This window comes from Cupressus sempervirens, chromosome 5 (assembly GCF_028749045.1).
Source record: "Cupressus sempervirens isolate cs-2001-9-10 chromosome 5, ASM2874904v1, whole genome shotgun sequence".
Taxonomy (NCBI): Eukaryota; Viridiplantae; Streptophyta; class Pinopsida; order Cupressales; family Cupressaceae; genus Cupressus; species Cupressus sempervirens.
The window spans coordinates 25,724,007-25,747,506 of record NC_143122.1 but is presented as its reverse complement, the minus strand read 5'-3'; the positions used below and the strand labels follow the sequence as shown (position 1 = coordinate 25,747,506).

Sequence of the window (23,500 nt, the reverse complement as noted above, 5' to 3'; positions counted from 1 at the left end):
CACGACACAGTCCAAGCGTCGACACTTCTATTTCAACCATAATGAGCGACGTTGGGGTGGCACTTGATTTTGAGGATACTAGAGAAGAAGATATCAATGAGACAGATTTTGGATCAAGACTAGATGAGTTAGGAAAGGCTACTATTAAGAAAAAACATTTGGGCACCCTTTCCTCTCTCAGCACATTTATTTGATTTGCAAAGGAATATGAGAAGGATCACGAAAAGATACTACAAGCAGCGAACGGCGTGGCGAAGTCAGCGGAACTCAAGGCGAAGAACACACCATGTCCTCTTATGAAAGAAGTTAATGAAAGGCTAGCTAAGTTCATTGCCTTAGCTAAGAAAATGAAAGAAAAGGGAAAATTTATATTAGAAGATCATTTGATGTAAGCCCAAGTGACAAATTTCCCCTTTCTTCTAGAATACGACATATGTCTATTTCTGATTGGCCACCATTTTGGTGCCTTCTCATTGGTTGCCACTTTTTGCACTTTTTTCATTGGTCCATTGATGAGGTGGCAGCTTCTCATTGGCCAATGGGGTGGCAATCCTAATTAGGGTTTTGAGGATCCAATCTGGATCGTTGATCTTGTTTTGATCTCCACCGTCCGTTGTATTTCTAGGCCCTATAAAAGACCATTTGCTCTCATTTGTAAAGGGGTCGAAAAAATTGTTGTGAAGATAATACCAAAATTGCTCTCTTTTTCATTGTTGTGATTTGCATGTTGATTAAGAACATTGGGTATTATTGCATGTTTTCTACTTCCACTTAGTTAGATTTCCTTTCAAGTTGTTAAAGTTGGTTTCATTTCAAGTTGCTAAGTAGGAGTGAAGTAGATGGATAGTTGTATGGTAGCATTGGTAAATGTTTGATAGGGATCAATGCTAGACCACTAGCATCCTAGCAGCTGGTTGGGAAGCTTTGTGTGGTAAGCTAGTTTATTATTCCTTTGAATCATTGCACCTGTGGAAGTCAAGCCGTTGGTCAGCTCACATTAGGTTCGATCCCCATCCATTTGCTAACCTTCCATTCATAGGAGTAGGAGTAGAATAGTAAGTAGTTGGGTAGTCGAAGCTTAGAGAAACAAGTTAGAGGAGTAACTTAAGCATTAGAGCACATCCATTCACCTCCCATAACCATCGCTTTCCCATCAACATCATCCCTGGCAGACACATGCTTCATCACCACCACCATCAACATTATCTGCCACTTGCATATTTCACAAACCCATCATCATCTCCATCATTCCACCAAAGTCCAAGTCATCCTCGAATGAATAGCGTAAGGCCACCTACATGATTATCAGCAAATCACATCGATAAAACTGAGCGAGTATCCAATAGTGTAAGGAACATTGGAGCTATTGCTTATGTCTTCATGAGTAATAACTTTTCAAGAGAGGAATTGTATGTTTGATACTCCGTATCAAATGTTCAATTGCTAATATGTTATGTAAGTGATACAAAACTCGCATCAACAGAATCCAACTTAGTGTGTTTGACATCAGGAATCCATACATATGCTGGAGAGCCAAAAACTTTCAAATGGTTGATCCTAGGTTTGCGACCAGAGCAGGCTTCCTCAGGAGTCTTATGATTAATTGCAAGGGTGGGTGACCGAATAAGAAGGTAGATAGATGTGGATACTGCTTCTACCCAATATTTTCTAGGAACATTTCTATGTTCTAGCATAGCCCTAGCCATTTCTGTGATGGTACGGTTTCAACGCTCTACAACACCGTTTTGTTGAGGGGTGTGAGGTGTGGTGAACTGACGTCTAATGCCATGAGTAGTACAGAAAGCAGAGAAAGCAGAAGAACAGAATTCCCCCCCATTATCGGTCCTAAGAGTACGGATGGAGAGATCTTTTTCTACTAGAGCTTTGAACTGCTGAAATACAGGAAATGCATCTTATTTTTGCTTAAGAAATAATACCCACATTTTGCAACTGAAATCATCCACAAAGAGTAGGAAGTACCTATTCCCAGTAACAGAAGGAGTATTCATAGGACCACATACATCAGCGTGGTCTAGCTGGAGCACTCTAGATGCTCGCCATGATTCGCCATTCTTCAATGGTGTCCTATGTTGCTTCCCTGCTTGGCAAGCTCCGCAAACGCTATGGTTCTGGGTCTAGATATTAGGTAGGCCATGGACTAAATTATCCCGAGCAAGTTGTGCTAGATATTGAATGTTCAGATGACCGTATCGCTGATGCCAGAGGCTACTGAGAGCAGATAATTCGGCGATGAAGGCATGCTCAAGGGAATCTCCTGAATCTACAAGCCTATAAATACCATGATCCTCAAGACCGACAAAAAGGGTAGTGCAAGAAGCACGATCAATAATCGAACACTTATTTCCACTAAAAATGACATCCAATTGACTAACAGATAGAAGATTATGTTTCATGCCACGAACATAACATACATTGAGAAACATGAGTTTTCTTCCTCCAGACTGAATCTGAACATTGCCCTTGCTGACAATATTGTATTCTTCGCCGCCTCCAAAGATTACTGAATCAGAATAGGGAGTGAATTCAACAAACCAATCACGCCTATGAGTGAAATGTCGGGAGGCACCAAAATCGATGTACTAGGTAGAAGATTTCACATGATTTGCAGGTATGCTGGCCATAAAGGCATGATAGATAGATTCTTTCTGCTCTGAGTGTTGGGCAGCATTGGCTTGCTGTTGAATTGAGTCTAACTTCCGATGCTGCTGATACAAATGCGCATAATATGTGAATATCTCAAATGGCACAAACTTCGAGGTGAGAAAATGAAATACCCAGAAAAAATGGAGTACCCAAAGAAGAGCTCGAAAAACCCAAAAATAATGTTGTCAAAATCCGGATCCGCTGGCTCGAAAATTGAGACACAGAAAACAAGGCACCCACAAAAAACTGATGAAGACCTATTTGAGATCACAAAAAGCCTACCAAGAATATGTGATCAGAAGTTTTTTCGAGTTCAAAAACTAGGGTTTTTGAACAAAACCCTAGTCGATAGCCATTAATGAAGAAAAATGCAAAAAATGACAATTTTCTTCAAAAAATGACAGTTGATGGCAGCTGTACCACCATTGAGACAGTCATTTGTCACTGTGGACAAGAACAAACACCAAAAAAATGGTGTTAAGTCTCCCAATGTCATGCGGATTTATAAGTGAAGTCTACAAAAAAAAACGGCACTGTAGATGCAAGAAATCGTGAGCATGGAGCAGAAAACGCGAGTAGAAAGAAACCACGGGTTTCCAGCGTTGGAGAATATAGACCCGTGTCAATAACCATGGGTTTCCACAGCTGAAAAACAGACCCGCATTGCAGAAGTCACCATGAAAAAGGTCGCGATTTGCAGGAGAAAATATGCCAGAAACCCTAGACGGATTTAGAGAAAAAATGCAAATTTGAACACACTGGGCAAATCATTCGAAAATCTTGAACCAGTAATTTCAAAGAGACATTAAAGATTTTTCAAAGAGACCAAGATTTGCTCTGATACCATGTTACAAATGTAAATGGAAAAATACTTGATTGATTAAACAGAGATCAAAACAATCAATATATACAAAAGGAGATTCGAATAGAATAGAAACATTCTATTCTAGACTACACCTAAATATTAGAAACATTCTAATATTTACAATAAGCTACAGTAGTGAGCATTGAAGATTATTCTAATAGAAAAAACAGGTCTACAGATAATGAGAAATGTAGACACCTTAAATCTGTCAATCATAAATCGAAATGATCAAGCAATTGTGAGAAAAACCAAATTTATTGATATTAAAGCTAAATTTGATTAAATAAATCAAAGGATTAAATAATTATGCAATTGATTTTAATTAATTGTATATTTCATCAAAATGTTTAATATAAATTCAAACACATTCAAAGGTGTACACTTAGGCTAAAATAAATCAAATAATTCATTTATTAATTCCTAATTTCTCTCACCAACCACATGGGAAGAATTGAATTTTACCAATAGGAATTGAGAAAGGTGGTCACATGGATCACTAACGCTTTTCAATCTCAACTGTTCAATTAGCCTTATAAATCTTGACCATTCATCTTATCATGTTGCACAAACTTTTGAAACATAGCTCGTCTCTTGGTCTCACTATTTGAAACCATTTGAATGGCTCATTTAACCTTGGGTTACTTCACTCTAGCCCCCCACCTATTGGAAAATTCTATATATAGTTAGTCATTTTACAACAAATCATCCATTATCTTTGTGCATCATTACTCTAGTAAATTGGAACTAGGCCTTCATAGTACTTTGAGTGATTTGAGTAATCTGATCATAACGGGATCTTGTAGGATTGATTTCTTGCACAATTGAGCTAGATTAGGGATAATTGCATCACAAAGCTTATTTTCTCATTTTAGGATTGTCACTAATGAATGCTATAATCTGAGAACATTACTTTAGCTTTCTAGATAGGGATCCATAGGATGCTTATTGTCCTTATTTCAATTCACTTGATCTAAATTGTTGTATTTTCTATAATTGGGTTCATATTTTGATGAACTAATCCTATGAAAATACATAATTTGTGTACACAAAACACAACTAATCCAACACAATAAAAAAGAGAGCAAAATTTGGACTGAAGCAAGTAGAGGTACAATTGGAATTTAGGTATATTAAAGCTCAGAATGAGAATTTCTTTGCCCAGAAAGGGATGATCACATCAAACTGGTTTTCCTAGATTATTCAGTTATTTACCTCTTCATAGAAGATCAAATGTTCATATGTACAATATGTTGCAAAACATGCTGAGATGATAAAATAGTTCATGTCTCAAACAACATGACTCTCGAACTGCTTAGCAGTGACTTTTCCAAACAGTTGGCCTTCCAATCCCATGGTGTAAGGAGAAACGTTAACACAGATGCCACAACTAAAGGACCATTGATGATACAAGATATGCCAGGTGATACACAAATGTGCAACAAGTTCTGCACAATGGTACCACGATGACACAGTAAATTGTGTGTGGTTGCATATGACATCCTCAAAGTTTGCATGCTAGTGCATCACGCTACTAAGTCCTGTGCATTGATGCCAAATAATGCCAAGGCACGCACATGCTTCCCTGAGGCTTGTACACTGGTCACTCATTTTTCTGTGGGAAGCAATGGCCCCCATCACATTTTTGGCAGAAACTAAACCTGGAACTACTAACGATTGTACCACTTTGCTTTAACTTGTCCAACCTTAGCCACTCTAAACAGATGATGTGAACCTTTGCAGGCGTTTTTGGCAGTTGTTTATATGGTTTTATCTTCAGCAATTATGCACAAACTGCTCAAGATCCAAATCTAAAGTATGTTGAGTTGATGCTAACTCAAGAGGATAAGGAAAGTATAGCTTGAGAAGTTTCACATTACATACGAAATAAAGACCCATTTATTGGAGAGATTGAGAATAGAGGCATTCTCGTTAACTATGTGCACAGTGGTGTATGGACCAAAGGACAAAGACGGCATCTTCTCGTGTAGATGCTTGAAGCAATCATGTTGAAGATGCAACCAGACTGCCACCAACTCTGAATGAGGTGTGGTGCACATCATGGTGCTCTTTGTATTTTTGTTACCGGCACAAGAGAATCTGTGGTACCTATTGGTGAAAACACTAAATGTACATAGAAAGTTCAATGCTTTATTCTGTCCACTTATGTGTGCTAGACTCCACATGAGGTGGTACACAATAGGATACGTCCAACAGTATTTGCAGGGTACAGCCAAAAGCATGTTTGGAAAGAACTATGCCCCTGAGAACTATGCAAAGATTTGTTGTAAGCATGTTGATAGAAGAGCAAGTTGTCATCCCAAGTGCATGGATGCCTAAATTTGTAGATGCAACAATGTGCAATTGGCCACTTCTGTTTGGTATCTGTCTACAGATAAAGAGTTGGAGCTTATCCAATTGTGTATATAGTCACTCTCACAAGGATTGCCAACATGCCCTCAAAAAGGTACCAAACTATGAAAGAAAAAAACCTTTCTTACGACATGATGTTTTACTTGCAAGAAATCATGGTAACCATTTTTAAAAATCTATCTACAACAATAAACACATTCATTCTAATACTTACTTGCCAGTATTCTAGCCATTAAATCCATTCTAATAGAATCCTATTCATGGGCTTGGAGTTGTAACAAGGAATGGACTTTATATGATAATCAATGTCTGCAGGCATGTGAGGCCATTTGAAATGTTGCACTGCAGCCAATGTCTTGGTCACATCAAAGTGTCCAGTGATTTTGGTAGTACATGCATCATAAATGAGTCTTTGACACGTCCAAGAACATAAAGATGTCCCATTAGAACAGAATATTGTTAAACAGAAATTCCAACTTATTTACCTAGCTCAGGAGCAATGTAGACCATTGCACCAAAAAGGAGGAACACTCTAGATCTATGCAAGTCCAATTCTGTGGTATAAAAGCTCTCCCAAAAGGTGTGGTAGTATGAACCCAATCCTAAAATAAGCACATGAATCAACAGGCAAGTGAGACAATCTATTGTCTTATTGTCTTTCCCCTTCTTTTTCTCAGTGGAACTATTGCAGGAACGTCATCCACTTCATGTGCCACATGTTATTCAGCACACTCTATGTATGCAGAAACTGAAGTGGTTTTTGATTAAAATGAATGACTCTCCTTACCCAAAATCTGGTAAAGCCACTGCTTGACAACTTACACAATGGCATACAATTCTTCGTCATAGATAGAGTTGCCTTGAACAGTTTTGCTAGATGTTTCTGATGGGCAATCAAATTCTCATGCTATGTGAATACTACTGATGTGTGTTTTAATGACATTCACCAACCCATAATTAAATACTAAGTCTTCTATCCTCTCTTGAGCAAGGAAATCTTAAATGCTAAACAATGACACAATGTGTGATCAACTAAGGCAACCCCAAGGTTAACATTATGAACTAGCCACTTTGTGTTGGATATAACTCAATGAATTGATGTGATATTGCTGTTGACACACAATGGGACTTGTACTATTCTTTCCAGATTTATCAACTTTCTTTTCCCTTCAAAGTGGCTCAAACTTGAATGCTAAACTAACTTGGATTCCAAATAAAAAATAAAGGTTAAAGGTTTGGAGAATCTAAGCTAACTCAATCTGATCTCTAAGGACAGTGATAACAATGGATAATGCTTAGAAGGTGTGCAATGTAAGGTATTTAAAAAATAAATATTGGGTAAAGGCATATTGTTTGACCTCCTCAAAGGCACGTTGTTGTGCAAGTGTTTACACAAATGCATGCTTTGGCATGAATGATTTGGTTGAATAGCTACGAGATGTGCAAAAATTTGGTAACAAACTTATGGCAAAAGTCTGAAACCAACAAAGCTACACAGTTCAATGATGTTCTACAAGGTTGGCTGATTTCAATATGCCTCGATTTTCTCCAAATCTACATGTGTGGTGGCTTAAACTTTACACCCCCATGTAAAATGCTATTTTTGCATTCTCCCACTTTAGCCTTAGACTCAAATATCTTATCATCCCTTTCATTAGCCAATTCATCATCCGACTCAAGATTCTTGAGCCCTGAAGATTTTAGGTAACTGTGTGCCACAAAGACGCCAGCACAACATGCTCTCATCCTTGAATCTATTGACGTGCCAATTTTTGTTGGAGCGTTACAAATTGGCAGCCTGCATTCATAACACCCCAAAATGATGGCTTGTCTACAGGATTCCTTCTGAGTCCATTATAAAACCATTTTGCAACCCTCATTCAGTCTCCTTGGGCATTCTTGCAATCTCTTAATCACAGTCTATAGCCTCTCACATGCATTTTGCAACATCTTGGTTCTCAGTCACAGCTCCATACCACCATTCTGCAAAATTGTTTGGCATTACATGTTTGTTTTCTTGCAGATTTCTCCATTGTTGAAGAGCTCAAGCTCTACCATCTCACACATTCAAGCTCTCTACTTTCATAAGGGAGTCCAGTTTATCTCCTTTTGTGTCTTTGAGTATATTATCATTCTTATCTTGTTTCTATTTTACATTATTGTTGATCATCTTTTCTAAAATGTTATCTATCACCAATTTCATTGTGTCTAAGGGTTGTCCATGGAAGTGGAAACACCAAAGCAAGGGGTTGACTGAGGCAAGCCTCTTTACGGCCACAACCGTTTCTTCTCTTTACTTGTGTGTCAGGTTTTCATCATGTGTTCAAGAGCTCTGGCTTGGATCGCATTATCGACCATGCAACCAGGTTCTACCTTTCCACTTTCTCACTTTCATCTTATTAGCCATAAAATACATAATCTAGTTAAATAATCTTCATTTCATATCATATTCTATTATTCTATCATATTTCCTTTGTTTTGTGTACTTAGGCTAGTTCTATTATGTTATCTACATCTTCCTTTTTACTTAATTGTATTTACATAGTATCATATTCTGTCATTTGTCTTTTTATCTTATTCTATCTCGCTTGTGCTCTTTCAGTACAAGACACCACTGTGGCGTCCTGGTGTCTAACAGTCACCCTGAGTATTTGAACCGTGCTGTCTGAGACAATGAGCTCATGGACCTTGAGGTTTGATTATTGGAGTTAGTCCATGTTTGATTATTGCAAATTGTCCTTTCAATTCTTGTCAACGAAATATTTTAATCTACCTACCTGTCTTAGTTATTTGCATATAAATATTTAATTCACATTTAATGCATTCACATATAAACACTTCATTTATACTCACGCACTTAGAGAATCACACACTATCGTATTCACATCTCATCAAACAACCAAGTAGCTCTCTCCATCATTGTGTCGAGTCTCCCTAGCACTCTTGGCAAGCAACATGAGGTGGTACAAGGAAAGCGTGCATCCCTTGAGGTTTTAATTGGCCTCTCAGTAGGTACATTATTTTCTTCCCCACACATGGATGTCTACATTATCAAGGATATAGCCCAAATACTGGATTTTAGTTTTGCCAAAGGTATGATTACCAAAGTTGGCCTACAACTTGCATTAGCACAGTGTCCAAGAGGCACAAGCTTTGCTACTCATATTCCTCCCATGTCTTATTAAAGATGAGAATGCCACTATGCCAAAAACTATGGATTTGGATATATGTCGATGGGAAAATCTGAGCACATGACTATGTCATGTGAGATGTTCTAATCTATACAATTGATGATGACATGGTGTCAATGTCTATTGACCCAGTAATTGGTGTGGAAGAGACTTGATCCTCTAAAATAACAAAATGACGAATGTTGAGACAATTTGCCTCCAAATCAATCTCCTCAAATTGTGTGGGATCAAATGTGACAGCAACTAGAGATTGTTGCACAAGGCATTCAATGTCACTATGGGAATTGGTGCAATGACAATGGTATCATTTATCAAATTGCTACTTATTTTACCCTTTGCCCTCGATGTAGATGATATGGGTGCATTAGTATTTTCCATAAATAATTTTGAATTATATTGTTTCTACATGGGGGGACTTTGCTTCTCACAAAGAACCTAGGTGTTGAACTCTTTGCTAACTTATTCTTGTGTAAGGAAAGTTCTATGTGAACTTGACCTTCGCTTCAATTTTTAAAGTGTTGTAGAATGCTTGCTTCAATGTCCTTTAAGTTGGCAACTGCATATCTGTGTGAATGTAGGTTGATAAGCCACTTATTATTTGAGCACTTTGGGTTTCTCATGTGTGTTCTCATAGAAGTGCATTGAGTAGTCATAGAATGTTTCGGTGTAGTCCTCCATGGTTTGCACCTTACATGATTGGCCAACTGCTAGAACTTCATGTACTAATTTTCAGAGTGCTTGACAGGGTGATATTCTTCCTACAAAGTGTTGACAAAGGAATTCAAGGTTCAAATATGATTGTAGCCCATTACATGCTATAAATTGAATGTTTCCCCACTAGTGAACCATTAAAATAGACATCTTCGACATCGCAAAGGAATTTTTTTTGCATTGGCAAAATTGATCAATATAGAGATATGCCTCCAATTGCTGCACCTAGTTATCCAATGTTGCAGCATTAGTTTTACTTTCAAACATTGGGATGTACATGTGACTTGCACTCTTGAAGGGTTTTGATATTGAGAAGGAAAATGCATGTCTACAAAATGCTACATCAATAAATCAAGTTTGCATGAGTTTGCAGAACTATCCAAAGAGCTCTTGGCACACTGTCACAAGGGCATCAACTTCTAAACATCTAAAGACACTGCAACATTTGTCTAGATGCTCAGAAGTTGAATCAGGTGGCAACCTTCATTCTGTCGGGGTGCATGCATTTGTACAAGCATGTGCTAAAGACTGTCTCTAATACCAATGATTTGGATCTCAAATGGCTTAGAGAATAAACCAATCCTAGTGAAGGACAAGTTTATAGCTTATGCACCAAGGTACAATAAACCCAAGTAATTCAACACACAATCAAAAAGATAGTAGAAAACTTTAGCAAATATGTGACTTCTATTGAAACAAAAATGAATAGAGGTATAATTGAAATTTACAGATTGTAAAGCTAGAATCAAGAATCTCCACAAACAAAAAGGGGTGAAAACATCAAACTTGTTTGCCTTGACTATTCAGTCATCCACCTTCCTCATGAAGGATTAAATGTCCATATGAACAATTGAGCTACAAAACATGCTGAGATGTTAAAGTTCACATCCCAAGCTGCTTGCCCTTTCAACTACTTAGCAATTATGTTCCATGGCAACTGGGCTTCCAATCTCATGGTTGAAGAACAAACCTTACACAAATGCAACATGTTTAAGAATACAAGATCCACTAGGTGTACCATTTCATGCACAGTGGTGCACAATTATGCAGTGACCTGTACATGGTGACACAGGGAAGTTTCCAAAACTTACACACAAGCTGACAGTGCTGCTGATCCATGCATCAAAGAAAAATGCTGCCAAGGTGCATGCAAGGCTCCTTGAGGCTTGTATGGTCAGGAACTAATCATTCTTTGTTTTTGTTGTATAAAACATATCATGAATTGTGGTTATTAGTTTAACATTTTTTGAGATTGTGCATTGCACTGTGCTCCTGTTTATACTGTTTGCTTATGCTTTTTTGTGCTCGTGTTTCAATTCTATTGCTTCCCTTTTACTTTTAGGCATAATTGTTTTTGATGAAGTGGCATTGTAATCATACAGTGATAGCCCGTTTTCCTCTTTCAATCTTGAGCTCTTGTATTATTATTACAATTAAGGAATTTGTTACTAAAAATATTCATTTCTATTAAATTTATAATGGTTAATATGGCAAATGAGAGGAAATTACCAAATTACAACCTAGAAATAAGGTATGTTTAATGTTAAATGCTAAACCTTAAATTTACAAAAAAAGGGTAGAAAAGACTAGTTAAGTGTTAAGAAATTTAACAATTTTTTAAAAATAACTGTTTGTGGTCTAGTTGGATTGGGGGCTACTGCAAGCCTCCTATATGCATAAGATAGGTGGAAAAAGAAGAGGATACAAGAGATCAAAACATAAGTGAATATCTATTTTCTCACATTCCTTCAATGCAATTTGTATTCATAAATAAGATGTGTATATATATAGTAAAAGACAGTGCAACCACCAAATAACCATCAAACCACCATTAATTAGTTAGAATGTGATTGGTGTATAGTCAAGAGATGCACAAAACCATAGGTAGGAAATAAAGAAAAGTGTAGAGGTGAGCGTACATCCAACAAGCACCCCCAATCCAAGTTAAAGTAGATTGAGAATTAGTTATGGGATATTTAAGGCTAAGCATACCAACAACTATCCCCCACCCCTATAATTCAGTCTCAAATCAGGTCACAAAGGATGGGTCTATGTGCCTAATTGACCAAACAATCTGGATAAATCAGATGGTAAAGCCCAAATGCAAAAAATGAATGTTGTGCACAATTGTACACTAATACACTGTAGACTTGTCAAAGTTTACAACTCTAGCAGAGAAGTGTTGATCCTCAACTCCTAGCATGGCCATCAATTGACCAAACAAATCATTGTATTCATCAATCAAATAAAACCATTAATATACATGATTTTTTGCATTCTCTCCAATGCCATGACCTGCTATGTAGAGACATCACTAAAATCAGTGAATCATCACTCCAATTATCAGTGAATTACTTTCTCATCAAAGATATCAACTCAAAGGTTAACCATTGGTGAGTCACTCTCATCGCTGGCATTCACTCTAAAAACATGTTGTAAGCCTATCAGGTACTATCACTGACAATCTTCACTCAAACACAATCAATGTCTAGATCGAGATACTCAAATGGTGTCTGATCATCAAGATGCTCGATTGATCCTATTCTGTAAGATACCAATCACAAAGGTGTCACCACCTTATCCATCAGCTGCTATCACTGTACAAAGGATACAACTTATGTACCCAATCAATTATGGTCCTACTAGCTACAGCAAGTCATCAATCAACATGTAACAAGGCATCATCAACCAAATAAAACATCATTTGATCTACAACTGAGGCAACTCTACATCACAATGCACACAAGTAGCATCTAGAGCTACATACATCTGCGAAGAGAACATCACGACTCAGTAGCATCAACTCTCCACCATATCACTACTATGAATTCTCCATTCTAATCTAGCCCTGATGCCTCCACTCGAGTCTAAATCACCCAAGGTTCCCACTAGCAAATGAGAGGACAATGACCAATAAAATTCCCCGAAGAAGAAAGAGTAGATAGCATATAACTCTTTGAATAATAAGTACCCAAATATATAATACTAAAAGAACAGTGATCGCAAAGGCACTAACTTAATGACACCCTTTTGGCCTTAAATCACATGTCTCCCTTCTTTTTGGATTTCCATCACAAGTCTGCCACCTTCTGGATTTGGCATTTAAGACAAATTGTTAGTTAAGTTGCTCTTTCAACTTAGCAATTTAACAATGCATGAACACATCAATACTCTAGAATCTGATCCCACACTCTATTATATGATCCCAAACATCAATGCAGGTGTTGCATCTTGTACCTACCAATTCACAACATCAAACGAGATCAAGACCAAGTAGCGATCTAACACAGTGTGGGCTACATCAAGATAAAGTAGGCATCTAGCATAGTGGATTTCTACACATGCATTAATTTTTGGACTCATTCGTGAAACGCAAGAAGATCATTTGCGTGAAAATCAAGAAAATCAGGCACAAGAAGCATGTCTGAAGCATCCTCAAAAACAAACACAAACAAGGATTGGTGAGTCATAACATGGATCTTCACATATTCTTTACAAACAATGGGAAGAAGCATGTTTATATTGACCACAAACCGTAAAAAGTCAATGAACAGACTCATGTCTGTGATGGCCACAATGAAAACATAGCTTAGGTCAATCCATGGACAAGCTAGGCAATTCAAATTTTGTTTGTGCTGAAGTGATTGAATAACATTCATGTTGCCAATAGTTGGATTGTTGGTTAGCATGGCATCTAATCCTATAACCTACTAATATCTTTTAGTAACATGTAATAATTACACGATTGCATGCTACTGTCAAGTACTATATGCTAAATTTTGCCTCAAGTTGATTGCTTAGGTTGACTTAAAGTACAATTAGTCTACAGATTCAGTATGGGCAAGAACACACATATGAGTTCAAGTACCACTGAGAATGTTCAGAATACAAATGAAAGTTTTCTGGGTCTTGACCTTGGACCATGAACAAACAAAAAATAAAGTTTAATGAAAAAAATACTTTTGCACCGAGAACACAATTGACCATTATGAATCTTAACAAAAATCTTACTTCAACTTACAAGTTCACAACAGAACCTTTATTCTCCATGTGACAATTTCAATACACATTGTCAATTTATTTTCAGAGACATTTCAGCTTCTTACAAGAAAACAAATTTATTTTCTTACTAGTAGATAAAATTCCAAGAAATAGGGTGTTAGATACACTGTAGACATCAAGAAGCTTCAAGTGACACTCTCAATAACATTTCTCAAATAACACATTATATTTAAACATGCTACAGTATCTTTTACAAAAAAATCATTCAACCGTTAACTTATAAAATCTTATAACTTTTAAACTTTGTTGGCAAAAGTACATTGATATGGTTGGCTATGTAATTACTTGTTATGTTTTGCACTTCCAGTAATTAGTTCTCAACTGATTGTGAATTGGCAGTTTGTAGTTACCTATGGTTGGTAACCTTAGTCAACTTAGTACATTATTTACATGTAGTTGTTTATGTTAATGTTGTAGCTTCAGTCAGATTGAATTGATCTAGAGTTAATCCCTAGTGGTTAGTGTTTAAACATTATTGCATTTGATTAATCATCAATTAGAGATATATATAGATATTGTTGTTAATAATGTCTAATGGAAATTAACTTACCATAACCAATATTGATTAACATAGAGACATGTCTCTTCTACTCCTATATATATGCATTTGGATCTGCACTTGGACCACACAGAAATATTCATGAGTGTTAATACATTTGCAGAGATCCTTTCACTTAACATGTTATCAGAGCCAAACTGCAGAAGTAAAGAAGTTTGAGATTCTCCAGAAACTGATCTCAATAGTTTATATAAATAAGAATGAATTAATGTGGAGACAAATATCTGTGGAAAATGTGAATCACAGAAGAAATGTATAAATTGATTCGAAGAATTGCTTCAGTCAAACGTCATCACACATAATATGATGATTGAAGTGTGCAGGCTGTGGAGTCATGGAATAATGTCTGTCAATAGTTTTTGACGCAATTCGTACATAATAATTTTAACAGAACGGCACAAAGATATGCTGTCTCATGTCTGCAGCCATGGACATGTTTAAAAGCTTGTAAACTTTTATCCAAATGCAATTGGCGGCTCCAAGGCCAAGACAACAACATTTGCCAGCATCTACATTGTTTATGCCCATTTGAGCGCTTCTGAATGAGACACCCTGATGACATACGATGCTCTTGTGAAACAAACAAGCGCATGCATGGACCATGTCCATACTTCCACAGTCTAAATATGCTAGGTATAATGGAGTTTTGAGTCTGTGAACTTGGAATGAATCGGGAATAACAATGCTGAATTACTCTGCTCAGGGAAAGCTCTCCTTGAGGGCCCTCAAGCTGGAAGAATGCTCACCCTAATAGGATGTCTGCGTACATTGGCAAGATCCGTCGTGCAAGTCTCAAAGTAAACCGCTATGGGCTTCGTGTTGTGAAAATGAAGACAGTGTGTCTTCAATCAAATTTCTCTGCCTGTCCACAATGGAGTCCATTGGATCGGGCCTTGCATGGTTACATGTTGAGCTCAGGCAGTATGTGCCTGAGGCGGATCTTGAGCTCCATTCCAATGTTGTCGGTGATTGAATTGAAAGCAATGTTTGCAGGCGTGAACCTGAACTACTGTCGATCTGCAGGTCTCAGATCTGACAATGCCAATGTCAGATCGGAAGGAACCCCGACCTGAATCAGGGTCTATGGTTGTCTCAGAATGATGATGGGACTCGACGAGAGAGGATCAATGCCGTGAATGTTCCTCTAAATGCATTGACGGAGAAGCCAAGTCAGTGAAAGTAGCCACGAGCTCATATGAAACTCAGTCGGTGAAACTCTTATTTGATATCGGTCATGCAACAGATTTTGAAGAAATCAATGTTTTATTTCCTACTATCAACCATATGAACCGATCAGTATATGCAAATTTTCAAATGATCCTAATATTCCTTGGAAGAATAGGTGGAAAAATGCAAACAAAATGGTTGTAAAGAATACTGTCGTTTTGGGAAACATGGGAAACGCTTGGAAAGTATAGATAGTCGAGCTCCCAACGTACATGCACTAGGTGAATTAGATTTGGTGATTACAATTGATATCCTTAAAGAGACAATAAATAAGATATGCGGAAAGAAGATGATAAGGTTGAGTTTGGATAATAAATTTCAATGCTAATCAACCATACTATAATCAAGGCTATTACTTTGAAGAGCTGCTAATGATGTGGGCAATCAACTAATAGTCTAGCATTTTGTATTATATCTGATTTCATCAATGATCGGTACTGAAGATTTCGATGAATGGACAAGCACGTCTCTTCCAGATACAACCATCATATCTAATCGGCCCATTATATATTATGGTACTTATGAAGTATCCTCACAAAGAAATAAAGGGGTTAAATTGAGGAACATATCTATATGTGATGGAGAAGATGGACGACGAGAATATATTAGTGAATCTAAGAAAATCGAAACATAATTACGTGCTATATGACAAGACATAGATGACAGTGGTCAACACGGTAAGACATTAGGAGGACAATAATCATTTAATAATCAATTAAAGCACTAGAATGCAAAACACGACCAAACAATGGCAACATGTATTACTCTAGAAAGCAAATCACTCCATAAATATGTTAAAACAATAGAGGTTCAATAAGTGGTTACAACTCTAATCCCCCTGCGACAAGGTCTCACTCGCAACAGAGAATAATATACATGGGCCACTCCCATTCTTAGCAATTGAGGCATAGAACCATTATGGAACTGTGGAAGTCCACATCCGATGACGCTACCTATGAATGGCTTGTGAACATAATTGGGCCACACCCATTGCAAGTTGTATTGACTAATGAGGCTTATAATTGGAATTTTTCAATAATTTGTGAGGTGGCTATGGGGACTGATCCATTGTGACGAGTGACGATCTAATTACGAAGGATTTGAATAAACAGCGAAGAAAAGGGTACTCAATATTTAAAGTTTACAACCATATAGTTAATTCAATTAGCAAAATAAATTGTTATCATCAACAACTACAATGTATACACTTAGCAAGAAGTAAACAAGATATAAAATCAACAAATAAGACTCACAGATTCCATTCCCATTGTTTACCAAATGCTTATATTAAGGCATTGAAATAAAGTCCAAACAAGGGGCTCTTCCATTAAGAGGGAGTTTGATCCTTCTTCAAAGGAAACATAGGAGCTCAAAAGATTGATATTTAGAGGGAGTCTAAAAATGCATGTGTGTGACTGCATGATTTTGATGGGTCTACCCCTAGTACATCATGAGGAAGTTGGAAGATTGATATCAAATTCAGAGGGAATCCAAATAAAAGTTCGAAGTGAAATTCCTTGTAATGCATTCTTCTCTGTGAGAGAGAATTTTAGGTGAAAGCACTTGTTCCACCTGATATGGTTCATGGTGGATATCATGAGAGATACCATTTGCATATGTAGATTTTTTCATGAAAGGTAAAAATCTTTCATTGATGTATTTGTAAGGTCACTATTGTAAGGTGAGGATTTAACACTGGCTTGACCTACTATCATGATATACTACATTAAGTTGTTGACCCAAAATATGTCAGAGATCATGATAACAAACGTATCATGATAGACTCTATTAAGTTGTCTCAGAATGTGTCAGAAATCATGATACTCCATTTGTTGCTCTTGAGTTCTTGATCTATTATCATGATAGACTTCATTAACTACTTGTCCCAGAATGTGTCGAAGATCATGATAACTAACGTATCACAGTAGACTACATTAAGTTGATGTCCCGGAGTGTGTGGGAGATCGTGACACTTGTCATAATGGAGACTACTTTGATGTCTGTGAGATCAAGGTTGTTATCTAATAGACTACAGAGTGTGTTAGATATCAAATAACTCATATCTTTCTAAGATATAATATTCTTGTCGATAGGCATCCTAGTGTTGATGCTAGTGCTCCTATCTCAAGAATGTGAGATTGATACAATTGTTCAAAATCACGTCACCATTGTGTGAGATGTTTGTGTTGTTTAAATCCTCCCTTGCTAAGAGGGAGTGTTGATGAAATACCATCAGTTGGATTATGTCTGATTTGATGGGTATATGTTGATATTCTTAGATATGTCATTCCAAAAGTATCATCATATTGAGATGATATCTCTTTATATGCTAGAGAGCCATGTGTTCTATAACAATCCTCCCTGGCTAAGAGGGAGTGTTAATGTTGTAGCTTCAGTCAAATTGAATTGATCCAAAGTTAATCCCCAATGGTTATTGGTTAAGCATTATTGCATTTGATTAATCATCAATTATATAATGTCTAATGGAAATTAACTTACCATAACCAATATTGATTAACATAAAGACATGTCTCTTCTACTCCTATATATATGCATTTGGATCTGCACTTGGACCACACAAAAATATTCTTGAGTGTTATTACATTTGTAAAGATCCTTTCACTTAACAGTTTATAGTCGAGACAGCTCTCTGATATTATGTACTGATTGCAAAATTATTATTTGGAAATAAAGATACATCTTCTGAATATGTGAATCATATGCTTATGTTTTCTAAATCTACATTTCTGTTTACTCTAACATTCTTGCAAAGTAGAATAGCAAGTAAACAAACTTGCCTCCCTTTGTTACAATCTTCAAGCAACAAACTATGCCACACTGTCTTAACTTGAAAAAAGAAATGAAAAATGTTTCAACCTGTTATCATTGAGCATGCCAACTCAATCCACTGCATTCAACAATATAAAGCAACAGAACTAAATAGAGAAAAAATAATCAGTTGAACTTGTCTCTTCCATCACCAATAATGATTAAATTTCAAATGACAATAAACAATTGTTTGGAAACAATGACCATTCAATGGTGATAGTGGCAAGCTGACCTTGTTCCATTGCTAACTTAGCAAAGATCTCCACATGATTTTACTCCAAAACAACTACATTAAAAATATTACTTGTAAGCTGTCAATCAGGGGCTTTAAAAAAGGTAGATGGCAAATAGGTGTACAAGATCTGCAATGTTTTGTTTTTCTGATGTTACACAAGCAACCAAAAAAAAAAAATTACTCCTATAAAATGTAGTCAATTGACACCTCCAAGAGCGATTGTAGCAATGTGGGAAGGAATGTGCTACTTAATGCACATGAAGAAAACATACAAAACAACTTGTGCCGATGTGTAGGCTATGGACATGTACGACCAACTCCTCCAAATGGCAAACTGGCTTGAACCCAACTCAATAGCAAGTTTGCAGACTAGACAGATTAGCAATTTGTGAACCAACAGATTCAGACCTTCTACACTGAAAATGTTTTAGCGGACACAAACTCCATCTCCCTCTATTTTCCTGCTCTGATTCCACTTATAAAAAGAGCATGCACAAAATCAACAGAAGTAGAAGCAAAAATTAAGAAGAAATTAAATAAGATGAAAACATGGGTAGAAAGCCATCTCATCACATTCCCTCAATAAAATTTTACTCCCCAAAAATTCATAGCACAAGGTGGTGCAACCAACAAGAAACCACCTAGCCACCCTTAGTAACTTAAGATGCAGTAAGTGTATAAACAAGACATATAAAACCATAACGTAGAAAATGAACCTAAGTAGAAGTGAGCACATATCCAACACTCCCATGGAAATTTCGGCCAATTCTTCTAGTCTCCACAAAAGAGACAAGAAAATGGATTGTTTTTATAAAGAAATGCATAAAGTATAACTGTGAGGGCTACAAATAAACTACATAAGTGATAAGCTTCACACACATTTGTTTAACATCTTAATTTGCACCTTTCATATCAACACAAAATGAAAGAGGTGTTGTAGAACCACTCATTAAATTGGAAGGCAAAGCTCCATACAAACAAAAACTAACCTAATCTAAACAATATGCACTTCCTATTTACAACCTGTAGAAGTGTGCTTTGGGGGTTGTTCAACACTCATGTAGAACAAAATAAAAGGTGTGCTATTTTGGATTTACCTAAGGCTTGCTACACTGTTTCCTCAGCCACAAAATGGTGCATATTGTCTGAGGCCTTAGAAGCATGTTGACAAGCTACAATGCCCATTACCAGATATTTGTTACCTTGAATGAGAAGAAAGCACATTCTTAGGACCAACAACAGCAGGAACTTTAATAATCTTATTATTCATAGGATTCTGGCATATTCTTAGTCCTTACCTTGTTTTTCTTGGTCTTGTGTCTTGTTTTTGTTTCTTTTCAGTCACCGTTTGGTGCTCCAGTGGTTGCCGGCTCTTTTGTTTGTATGCTCAGTCCCAAAAACCCTTGTGGTTTTTCGTTGGACATTAATATTATTATCTTATCTTATCTAATCTATATGATTTTTCACTTTTTTTATTTTTTTATTATTGCATTCATGTATTTCTTATCTACACTTATAATGAATGTCACTATTTTTAGTTTAACTTGAGGTTTCCATTTTCATCATTAAAGAACCTTGATTTGATTTATCTTTCATTTCATTTTTAAATATTTCAGGTTATGAACATTTTCCTGGACACAGATAAGCTGTATATTAGTTTTCATAAAGAGTAAAGACCACAATAGATGGTAAAATGGACCAGGGTGGGTTGTGATGTTCTCGGGAGAATTAAAACCACTGGCAAGATTTAAGATCTGGACTGGTTATTCTGCTTTGCCAACATCGTGCTGGATGGTGACTTCTTTGAAGGTGTTTGATGTTGGCTACTCATGGTTTGCGGGTGATTTAACAAACATAGTCATTTTTTGGTTGTTTTAAATGCTTCGTCCCTGTTCCAAGGGTTTTGCAGAGGGTATTTCGAAAAGGGAAAACAACTTCAGTACTTACCAGGTTTTGGGGGCTCTGTAATGCAGATGTTTTAGTGGTTTTTTCTCTTCTTTCTTTCACTGAAGAATGACATATACTGTTCTGATGTAACTAAAGCTATGCTGTTCTGATGTAATTAAAGCTATGTAATTATGCTCTTTTATTAATGTAATTTTCCTCTTTGGGGGTTTACCGAGCAAAACAATCAATAGATAGTAAAACAAATGCAATAAATGTGGTACACATTTTAATTGCATACAAATTCTAGTTCAAGATAAAACAGACCCCAAGTGAAAGGAAAAACTAATCTGAGATTAGGTTGCAGTAAGATATGCACCTTTCTTATTAATAGTTTCAAAATTTCAAAAACTGGGTGCAGCCTTCATTTGCTAGGTTCTATCGTCTATTTCTTTAGTGTAACTTAGATAATGGTCAAATAGATAGGGCATTTTTTCCATTAGCCATTGTGTTTTTGCATCTTGACAACCCTCTCAAACAGATAGCATATGACTATGAAGAAAGCACATATCGTCTTACCAAGTGCAGTTCCCAACTCTGCAAACTGCTCATTTAGGCGGTCTCTTCTTAATTTCTCTCGATCTGCCTTCTGGACTTTCCTTGCGGCGATTGGATCCTTTGCATTCCCCAATCTTTTATTCCTGGAATCCCAAAAAAAGACATTAAAAATCATTATAATTCAACAGACACATTGTCAATTTTTGCATGTGCATACAGACTTCATTAAGCTGAGAACATTCAGCCTCATTTTGGTCTTGTTATATTCTTATCCAAATTTTCAAAATTGAAACTATGGCAGAAATACTGCAGTTTAAATAAACAATGAACATAGCATAAATGTAGTAGAATCGAAGGAAGATATTTGAACAAGAAAACAAATTGCTTGAGCAAACCTGTGAGGAAAGTCCCAAAAAATGAGTAACATTAGTCAATCAGGAGTTAATAAATAAGTAAAAAATCTAAAGCAAATTACTCAAGGAAACAATATCAACAGTTTGAGGACACGGTTTATTTGTAGATTTTTCTGTGATCTATTATTGTGCTTTTCAGTCCTTTTGACACTTCAAACTTTTGACTCCAAATGCTCCTAAAGTAGAGCACAATCAGTAAAATACTAAAAAGGATAAGTCAGTGTCACAGTGGACCAATTTTCATCTTATCCATATTCAGCAATTGTTGGTGAGGAATAGCTTTTAAATATAACTCTTCCACTTGAGGGGAATGGAACGCAATAGATGATAACTTGGGAGGCTTCTGGCCTGGACAAAAGGCTAATTCATTTTCATAATGATACTTATCCTTGTAATTATGAAGCACATTACAATCTAATGAGAGTAGGAATACCGAAGAACATTACATTTAGTATGACAGGTTGTAGATGAAGTCATCTGTTTAAACCTTGTGATCACATTTGCCAAGAATAAATATGCAGAATATTCATAATTTGAGAACTGGCATGAGTCTTATCCTTAAATTTGAATCTATAATAGACCTTTAGACTCTTGAATATTGTTAGTTTGCATGCTAGATCAGTGCTACACTAGAAAATAGAATTGGAAAACATAAATGTAACGAAAATAATAATATCCTAAAAAAATATTTTTTTCCATTTTTTCAAATGAAACGAAGAATCACCAGCTTCTCATAGCACCCCTGTCCTCCACTCTCTTGTTCTTGTGCGGCTGCCAACCCGTCATCTGCTTCCAAATCTTTTGGCATCAAAGATAAGGTCTTTTCTGGTTCACACAGTACTCAATGTTAGGGTTTTGGAATTTTCCAGTGGCTATCTCTGCTTCTCTTACTCACTGGCCTCTTCAGGATCCTTTCTTTGATATAAGGATTGAGCTTGATCCCTTACAGTCTCAACCACAAGCACTAACAGATCCATTGGTTCAGATTCCTGGTGGTATAGGCAGCTCTTCTCCTAGCACTTTCATGAATCTTGTACAGGTAAAGCTTGAATTAAAATTCGCACCTGCAGCAGAAAAAGAGTTCTCTGCAGAGCATGTTGAGATAGTGGTTTTTAGGGACAAGATGTTTGAGGAGGAAGAATGGTTAAAGGATGCAACACTCTGAAAATTCCAAAATTATTGGCTTAGTTTGGCTAGGTACAATGAATGGTAGACAATTCATTAGAAGTCTTCTGAGAAGAAAGTTTTATTATTTGCCCATGTGCTAAAGGTCGGTTTCTGGTAGGATGCAAGCATGAGTTCCAATAGGTAAGCCATGCTCAAGAGAGGCCTGGGGTATTGGGATAAATCTTTCTTGGGTTTGAAACCTTGGCTTCTTGATTTTAACCCTCTTATGAAAACTTTCCTCTCTTCAATTAAGGTAAGGCTCCTGAATCTTCATCACCAGATTTGGCCTTCCAATGCCTCTCCACTATTGGAAATTCTTTGCCTCTTCGCTATTGAAAAATATTTGAGTAATCTAATTCCAGTTCTTGATCTGAATCAAATGGTAAGGCACTCGAACGTTGCTAGAATTCTTGCTGGTGTTGATTTTGATTATCCAAGAAATTGTTGAAAGATATCTGTTCAAAAGATGGCTATAGTGTTTGGAATCAACTGGAATACAAAGGAATAGCCTTCAGATGCAGATCATGCTATGCAACAGACCACCTTGTAGCAAATGTTAATTCTGTAACTTCATAATCATGCTGGTCTGATGGTACAGATCGTACAGATCTGAGTATGAATTCATTGCCCTGCTAATGATAGGCTATATAAATATTTGTCTTGTCTTAGTTGAAATCGGCATCTCCCTTGGATAATTTTGATAAATCTAACCTTGGTCAAATTAGTTAAGTTAAACACTAACTAAAGGTCTTCTCTTTTGGACAC

The 23,500-nt window shown here is 36.6% G+C and overlaps 1 protein-coding gene across 2 annotated transcripts in view; it reads right to left on the bottom strand.

Moving 5' to 3' along the window:
• Positions 1-23,500, bottom strand: part of LOC149554410 (uncharacterized) — an 83,439-nt gene that overhangs the window by 9,368 nt on the left and 50,571 nt on the right. For both annotated transcript variants that reach the window (XM_089828473.1, XM_089828472.1), the window contains exon 3: positions 21,177-21,298. In XM_089828473.1, the coding sequence (XP_089684599.1) occupies positions 21,177-21,298 (122 nt within the window). The remainder of the gene's footprint in view (positions 1-21,176; positions 21,299-23,500) is intronic.